The sequence below is a fragment of the Triturus cristatus genome, chromosome 1_2, assembly GCF_964204655.1.
Source record: "Triturus cristatus chromosome 1_2, aTriCri1.1, whole genome shotgun sequence".
Taxonomy (NCBI): domain Eukaryota; kingdom Metazoa; phylum Chordata; class Amphibia; order Caudata; family Salamandridae; genus Triturus; species Triturus cristatus.
Window position 1 is genome coordinate 655,004,137 of NC_140580.1, and position 9,070 is coordinate 655,013,206.

The 9,070-nt window shown below is 49.8% G+C and overlaps 1 protein-coding gene across 1 annotated transcript in view; it reads right to left on the minus strand.

Annotated features, from left to right (window-relative positions):
• The window catches only part of IGSF21 (immunoglobin superfamily member 21), a 1,330,939-nt gene extending 1,326,980 nt beyond the window's left edge, over nucleotides 1-3,959 (minus strand). The window contains exon 1 of the mRNA XM_085608163.1: nucleotides 2,848-3,959. Within this exon, the coding sequence (XP_085464289.1) occupies nucleotides 2,848-2,911 (64 nt within the window). The 5' untranslated portion in view covers nucleotides 2,912-3,959. The remainder of the gene's footprint in view (nucleotides 1-2,847) is intronic.
• Between the last annotated feature and the right edge of the window lie 5,111 nt (nucleotides 3,960-9,070).

Consider the following 9,070-nt stretch of genomic DNA (forward strand, 5'->3'; position numbering starts at 1 on the left):
GGCTGTGGAGGGGTCCGGGATTGCTTGAACAGGTATTATGAACACCTTTATGAGTCCCCCTGACAGGCACCACAAGAGCCTGGCACAGCGTTCAGCCACAGCTCCCCAGCTCCTCACTGTGACCCGTTACAAGCACCCACCCAAACATGAACAGCCCCCAACAACCTGAACCCACAGACACCTACCTGTGGCCCAGTTTACAGGCATAATAGGCTGCCTGAAAACAAAACTAAAGTAAAACACCTTACTGGAAAAGGCAACTACGCTTAGGGAAGTAAAACGTTAAATGCAAACAGGAGCCATGGATTTCCTTAATGGTTTTACAGTCACTATTAAGATATATCGAGAAATTATTTTTGTTTTTACCTATAAAGATAAGGACACGAATGTTGGGCTGCTACAGCCCCGCTTCGAAGACAGTTTTCAATTACTGCCGGGTCTGATGTCTGGGGGAACCCTCCCCACTTAAAGGCCCGGGGCGTGGGGAGGGAGGAAGGCACCTTTCTCGCCAGCCTGTTCGAGAAAAAGCCACAGGAGAAGCGGGCGCTCGCCAGTATGGCGGGGATAGGTTCATTGAGGTAGGTTAAGGCTGCTGCTCGCGCTCACCACTCATTACACGCAGAGAGTAACCCCACTGACGCAGACCTCACCCCCAACATGGATTCTGAGGCGAATCTCATGCGCGCACACGCAAGGCCAGAATGACCCCCAGACACGTTCACCCCAGCATGACCCCAACTCCCTTCAGACACAAGCAAAGTTCAGTGCTAAGCAATGTCCGCCACCATCATGGTCAAGACAGCGGCGGCGACAGTGGGGCTGAGACGGCCTCCGAGGATGGCGCGGGCTCTGATGGTGAGAGGGTAAGGAGTGAAGAGAGGGAAGGCAGGTCCTGGTGGGGTGAGGAAAGGTACGCTGTCGGTAGGTTGAAGACGTGAGACGGAAAGCAAGGAAATGGGTGGGATGAGGTGGGGTCAGACTGAGGTGTCAAGTGTAACTGACGGGTTGGGAGGTTGTAGAGATTAGGAGGTGACGTGGGTTGATGTAAGAGGCCGAGGAGGTGATGGGCTAGACGTGGGAGTGGGCTGAGATGAGGGGTGATCTGAGGTGAGTGAGCTCGAGTGATGGTGTGAGGATGAGGTGACTGCTCAGGACAGGAGGTTGGGGCGTAGGAGGGCAGGTGGATGGCCGGGACAGGTGAAGCTGAGGCTCTCAGAACAGAAGGCCAGGTAGTTTGAGGGGAAGTGGGCAAAAAGGGGTGATTGGTATGAGAGGGAAAGGTTCTGAGGCAGGGACAGGTTGGGGGCTTCTGAGAGAGTAAGGGCATATTGAAATTGAAAGGGTTTAGGGACATGGCCGTGAGTACGTGATGTGAGGGATTAACAAAGTGGATTGGAAAATGTAAAGACAGTGATTGCAGAGAGTGGCGATGAGGGGTTCGAGCTATGGTTAAGTGGAGGTGAAGGGGCTCTGGAGGTAAAGGGAAAATTCGAGGCCCGGAGATATCAAGCAGGTAGGTATCAGTGGCGTCATTTTGGTAATGTTACACTGAGTTTAAAATTACCCAAGTTATACTTCTAAACCACACCGAACAATCGTGTGCGGTTCAGCACCATTCACAATCAAAGTTTACAGAAAAGGCACTGGAACAACATTATTGGCTTTTGTTCGCAGTGCTATATTTAGCACTATTATTTTCGCACAAAATGAATTCTTACAGCCAAACTGAACGAGACATCTCATTTTGCTCTGAAATACAGCTCCATGTGCTAGATTTGTATTTCACCATTACGCATAATTTCGGCAATGTTGCTGACATTTCGTATAATTACGCAAAAGTAAATTATGCGAATTTCTCGGCCCTATTTACATTCTGGGAGCTACATTTGTGAGGCTGCTGTGGGTTGAGGAAGCTCATGAGAGGAGTTGGTGAGAAAAACGCTGGAAGTACGAGTCGGCTGGTTTGGAGGTTTTTCAAACGCCGATCAATGTTAAAGGTTGAGCAGGTGGCCTGAGGTGAGGGGTCTCCAGCAGTAAGGGTAGAGCTTAAGAGGAAAGCAGCGCCTTTAGGTGAGTAGGGTTCTGGAGGTTGGTTCATCGAGGCAAGTAGGTGATGGGCTCAGGTGAGGGGTAGATGTAGCATGAAAGTCGGATTATGGAATCGGTAGATTGATGCAGTAGGTTGGAGGGAAACTTGGGGGAGCTGTGGGGTGAGGGGTGGGCTGTGGAGTTCAGAAGATGGGTTGAGATGAGGGCGTAGAATGTTGGGTAGGCTGAAAGAGGGGCTTGTGGAGGGAGCAGGGATTAACCAAAAGGGTCATCAAATGGAATAGTTGAGTAGATAGAATAAGGAGGTAGGCAAAATGAAGGTTTGGGTGCAGGGGCAGAGGGCAGGAAAAGACTAAGAGGGCAGAAATGTGGTTTTGGTGAGGGATAGGAAGCAGCAGCAGGTTTAATGGGTTTGAGTAAAAGGCTGGATATTGGTGTAGGGGTTAGATCTTGGGGTAGGCTGCAGATGGACTTGGGTAATAGGTTGGAAGTAGGGTTTGACTGATGATGGGTTAAGTAGGTGAGTAGTGTGTTTGGGTAAGTTGAAGATGGGTTTTGGTGACAGGTAGGAGTTGAAGGAGGATGGAGGTAGGTGAGGGTTCAGGACTGGTGGAATGAAGGGCTCTGGAGATGTTTAGATGAAGAAGTAGTATGCTAGGGTAGAATGAATATGGCTTTGGGTAGGTTGAAGATGAGCCCTGTGAAGTGGTAGGAGGTGTAGATGGGCTTAAAATGCTTCGGTGGACGAGTTTAGGTGAGGGGGGCTCTGGAGGTGGTGTGACACGCGCTTGGACTCACCGAGTACCAGGTCTAGCAGGTCCAGCAGCAGCAAGCTGACCCAGAAGAAGTTCATGTTTCCCATCCTACCCCGGGGGAGCGCCGCTCCATGGGCATCAAACCGGGCGGCCTGCCTGGCAAGGCCAGCCGCTGAGGGGCGCCGTCGGGCGACGCAAGAGCCCCGGGAACATCCTGAGCACCCACAGAAGACGGTGAGGAGAAACCGCTTTAGAGCTTTCCCGAAAAACAGCAGCTCCCCAGGATGAATAGTACGACCCTAGACTCCCAATGTGTCGTTCCTACGGAAGCTGCGGCTTAATCTCGTGTTCTTCAAGCGCCACAAACCCCGCTAGGCGCTTCCTACTTTCTCCCAAAGAAAACTTCCGTGGCCGCAGTGCATGTTCGTGGTACCCACAGCATCCTCCGCTGCGCACACATTAGGTGCGCATCTTGGCGGTGAGTATCGATCCGTGCCTCCTCGGAATCCGCGCTGTGAGACCTCCACAGCGAACACTCAGTCCGCTATACCCGGTACTACCCTCCAGAGAACAGTAGTATGGTATTTGTGGATTAATCCACCACACCGGTTGGGCACTCTCGTTTCTTCAAAACTATGTTCTCGTTGCAGACCAGACACTATCGCTCTCCTGTACCGGAACTCTTGACCTTTTCACCCTTTGCTCCTTGAAGTTCGATGCCCTCCCGGTGGTATCTTGTCCACGGGCGGTATATTGTACGTGATACGGTTAAATCTGACCGGCGGTATATTGTCCGCGGCTATTATCTTGCGGTATCTTGCCCGCGAGCTGTATGGTGTTCCCTGGCGGCCGATATCGCGGGCGCGTACCGGCGGTATTCTATCCGCATCAGGCGGTATCGTCTCCGCGGACCGGTATCTCACCGCTGCCCTCAGATGCCCGCCTTCTGTCACCGCTCTCCGGTGATACCGGGTCCCCGCGCCTCGGCTGCTGGTGCTACATTAAACATCCACATACAAGCACAGGGACGTCGGGGAAGGCGAGCGTCCCCTTCCGACCGCCTCCCTCCAGAGCCGTGACGGGGGCGCGGAAGGCGCGCGAGCGGCTGCACCTGCCGTGGAGAGCCGGCTTGCTGAGGCGCTCCGCTCGCGCTCTCCCTCTGTCTCTCGAGCTCGCACGCTCTCTCGCGCTCGCATCTCCGCGCTCACCCCTCGCTGGCCCCCCACGCCCCGCCCGCCGCGCCCCGCAGCGGCTAGATATTCGGCGACTTTCCTCTAATCCGCGGCAGCCTCCTGTGCTCTCCTTCTCTAAGCCGATTTATTGTAGCGGGATGGAGCGCACTGGGGCTGCGGGTGGGGAGGGGGGCATGCTTTTATGGTGGGGACGATGCAGCTCTCACATTCTCCGGTCACCCAGGAAGCCCAACGTGGTACACCGGTGGATGCTGCTGCTTCATCCCAACCCACGTCTCGTGGGTCTTGAGCATGGACTGTCCGGAACGCCTAGTGGGGTTGGGCCCCTGGGTCCTCCGATGGCCGCCATCCTCTTATCCCCGGCCCTCAACCAAACATCGAAAAGGAAGTCCCCAGAAGTGAAAGCATGGGGGCCCGGACAGCAGGAAAGACGCGAGGGTCCTTCGTGGCCCTTGAGGGTCTGTGAATGGGACCTTTATTCAAACCAGCGCTTCCCCCTTATGTACAGTAACATAGCACTGTGGGTGGGTCGATCCCTCCCTGCTGAAATTTATGAGAAGTGTGGACCACCGACCCATTTATTGACGAGAATCGTGATTAACTCGCACATGCGTTTCCCTAAAGGGTTCCAAATGAATATACATCGCAAATGATGGATATGAATAATTGTGTATAAAATGACGTGTGTGCGACGTCACTGCTTCCAAAAAAAAGTTGGACTGATTTCAGAAACGGGTTTACTGTGTGTCAATATCGACTGTACTACTTTTCACGACTACACTTGTAGCTCCACATTTCAGCAGTGTAATTACATTTATATAGCGCTTACTACCCCTGACGAGGCGTCGAAGCACTTATCCGGAGAGTAGCACGCTCTTCACCTGAACAGCGCCTTATGCTGTGCATTAGAAATGGGAACGCTGCGTCGACCAATCGGCACATTCCACTGTTCTACCGAGGTCTGTTCACAGCAAGTTCGCAAAAGGTCCGCCGAATACCTATGGACAATCTTATCATCTCCTCGCCGGCACTGCACAAAGTACTTCTTGGTATAACAAATCAGACAGGTGACGCCAAAGCAAAACAATTACCGACAAAGTGAAATATTGTAGCAGTGGGAAAACTGTAATTCAGTAGATACATCCAAGCAGAAGGTTACAGACTACTCGCTCGAAAATGCAGGTTTGCACAGTACCCCACTGTGGTGAAAAACGTGAAGAGCAGGGCTTAACAAACGCAGAGCGAGGAAGGGAGCTGAAAACCGCGAGTGGACGGCACACGCCGCACGTGAACGTGCCACCGTGGACAGTAAGACCCATGATGGATGAGAGAGGCGCGTCCTCCACATAGCCCTGCACACGAATACATTAAGCGCCCGCGGCACAGATGAAAAGGAGGCTTCACGGGGAAAACGGAGAAACAAGCGTAGTATCTCTTCATTTTTGAGAAACGAGAAACATATAAAACGCACTTCGTACTAAAAGACCCCCGAGAGTGGGCAACAAAATATATTTAAAGGGAAATAACACCGTTTTCAACATATCCCGAAACTAAAATGCTGCTGGCAAGACTGAAATATTCTTAGCGTACCAAGTAATTACTCTGCCAATGCTTGTCTGCCTTGTCATGCCAATAAGGTTCCTTGATTTGAATTACATTATGGCAGAAGAGAGAGAGAGGTGCGAAAAATATTTGTATGGCTGGAAAATCATAGCATTTAGTTTTTATTTCATCAGTCGGGCCATTCATTTTTTTTTCTTTTCCCCTGTTCGTGATACTTAGTGGGCTCTGGTAACAGAGACTAACACAGGCTAGGTCTATAGTGCTATGAAGAAGAGTTCTAGAACCTTCCCGAGTGGTCCCTTCTGTCGCTCGTCTAGGAGCTCCCACCCAGCCCTGGCTTTGGGCTGACTTGCTTGGTTGGTGGAAGGTTGTCTGGTAGAGCGTTGCCTTTGTGCTGTTGCTCGGGAAGTGAAGATGACGGCGCACTGTACTTCATGCAATTTCCAATAACAAGCAGGGCTCACGTAGGGGGTTCACCGGGTACACGGCGTCCACCCACTATTTTCACAGGGTGGACGCTGTCCACCCTGTAAGAAGCTGGGCCCCACTGAAATATGATGAACTTGTCCCGGTGTAATTTCCGAGCAGGCAGCAAGGGGTCTTTCCTATTTCAGACTCCAGCTTGACCCACAACAAAAGCAGAATTTAAGGGTCCACAAGGCCTCCTTATGTTCCACTTTCCTGGCTTGGAGATATCTTTTTTTTTTTTTTTATTTCAAAAGTTTTTATTGGTTGTTACAGCATAGACATATATAAAGCAAGTCCAGTAGTGTAATATGAGTCATAGATTTACGAATCAAAATTACTGTACGCTACAGTACATCATAGTAAATGACAGTACAAAAGTACAACAGTAGAGTACGTATAACATACTCACGACAATTCAGTAACAGACATTGTATTTCAACAGCATTTTACTCATTCATTAAGGACAAGTATTTATGGTGGCTAGGAGTGCAATGAAGGCAGTCGGGCAGCCTGTGTTGGTGAGTCGTGGGCGGTGTGTGGGCCCATCTAAGGTGGCTTACGTGTCGTGAAGTAGTTATCAAGAGTCGACCATAGTTTTCTCGTGGCAGGTCGCCACGGTGTCTGACGGAGTGTAATATTGTCTGCTCCACGTAAACTAATTATCCAATTCAACCACCCTGCGTAGTTAGCCTTGCTGGTATCTTTCCAGTTGCTGAGGACTGTCTTAACTGCAGCCGAGAGGAGGAGGTCAAGTAATGCCTTATCATCTGCATCCAGGGATGGGTTCTGGGTGAAACCGAAAACTAGGTAGGGGAGCTCTTTCACCGGTGAGATGTGGAATAGCTTTGAGATCAAGTCGAATATATTCTCCCAGAACTGCGCCACGCAGTCGCAGTCTAGGATGATGTGTGATAAGTCACCCTCCGCGCGTTTGCAATTCCAGCAAAAGGCATCTTGGGAGAGGTTGTGTGCGAATAAACGTGCAGGGGTCCAGAAGGCTTTGTGCAAGAGCCAGTATTTTGTCTGTGATAGTGTGGGGCTGATTTTGTGTCGCGTGCAGGATATCCATGCATTGGTCCAATCCGAGTCTGTGATTGGCCTAGACGAGAGGTTATTCCAGAATTGTGTGATTGGGGCAGTGAGGCCCGATTGTTTGGGACGGCTGAGTTTATAGAGAAAGGAAACCTGGTGTCCTAGTCTGTTTAGTCTGGCAAGGTATGGTGGGAGTGAGGGCGGCGTCGGGGAGAGTTTGAGTTTGGATAAAGCCGTTTTTACATTGAGGAAGTTATAAAATTCAATTGGTGCAAGATCGTATTTGATTTGTAGGTCTCTGAAGGGAATAGGGTATTCCCCCGCGTACAGCTGGTGTGGGAACAGTATGCCTTTTTTGATCCATGCCTCGTTGTGCATGGGCTTACCCTTGTACAAAATGGTACGGTTGTCCCAGAGGGATTCCCAACGTGAGCCTCTGATGTTGAATTCTAGGATTCTATCAAACTTTAGGAGAGCAGATTTTGTGTTATGAAATATCGATTTAGAATGGGTCAGCTGGTTCAGGTTGGATGAGAGGGCCGCGCTAGGGGAGATACCGTTAAGAATTTCCTCCTCAATTTCGAGCCATACTGGGGTGTAGTCAGGTGAGGGAGCGAGCCAGTGGGCTCCTTGTTTGGCTAGGAAAGCGGTCTCATATCTCTTAAAGTCTGGCAAATTAACCCCTCCCGCGGATTTGTCTAAGCGAAGCTTTTTTATGCTGATTCTTGCTCTTTTCCCTTTCCAAAGGAAATTAGAGATGGCCCTGTCTAATTTGTGATAGAAGTCTGGTGTGAGGGTTAGTGGGAGCATAGATATGAGGTAATTAACCAGAGGTGAAATCATCATCTTGATGGTTTCCACCCTACCCCACCAAGTGATGAAACGGGGGGACCATCCCTCTAGTTGCGTCTTGATTTTATTTAAAGTGATTTTTTCATTTCGATGGAGGGTCTCCATGAGGGAGTCACCAAACTCGATACCTAGGTACTTCACAAACTCTGGTTGCCAGCATAGCCCTGAGACTCCCAGCACCTCTTTGGTGGTTAAAATATTGAGTGGTTTGACCTCGGATTTATCCCGGTTAAGTTTGTATCCAGAATGGGAAGAGTAACTGTCTATGGTGGACATTAGTGCAGAGATTGAAGATTCTGGTGATTCCGTTATAATCAGTATATCGTCCGCATAGGCGGCGAGTTTGACGCACTTATCCCCGAATTCCACCCCTTTGATGTTATCATTTTTTTTTATATGTGCAATTAGGGGCTCCATTGCCAAGAGGAAAAGTGAAGGGGAGAGGGGGCATCCCTGTCTAGTCCCTTGTTCTAAGGAAAAGGCGTCCGACAATGAACCATTTATAGCAATGCGTGCGGAAGGTGACCGATATAGGGCCATAACCAAATCAGTGAAAGTTTCTCCCAGATTAAAGGCGGACATGCAGCTCTTGAGAAAAGACCAGGAGACTCTGTCAAACGCCTTCTCTGCGTCGAGGGTGATGGCTACGGCCGGGGCTGCGAGCATTTTGGCTTTTTCAATGACGTGACAGAGGATCCTCGTATTATCGTTAGACATGCGCTGTTTCATGAAGCCTACTTGTGATGTGCTGATTAGCTTTGGGAGTTGTAGATTTAGACGTGTGGCGAGGATTTTAGCATAAATTTTGCAATCTAAGTTAATTAGGGAGATTGGTCTGTAATTTTTGGTTAGCAGGGGGTCTTTACCATCTTTAGGTATGACTATGATGGTAGCTTCACTCATGGAATTGGTAATACTTTTTGTTACACTAAAGGATTGGAATAATTTTAGGAGAGTTGGGCTCAGGGAGTTTGTGAGTTCTTTATAGAAGCTGGCTGAGAACCCATCAGGACCCGGTGCTTTCTTACTTTTAAGCGTCTTAATGGATGCTGATATTTCCTGAAGGGTAATCGGAGAGTTCAGTGTGTCCTTATCCGTACCGTTTAGTTTAGGAAGACCCAGTGAGGTTAGGTACCTGTCACAATTTTCCGAGTCAAA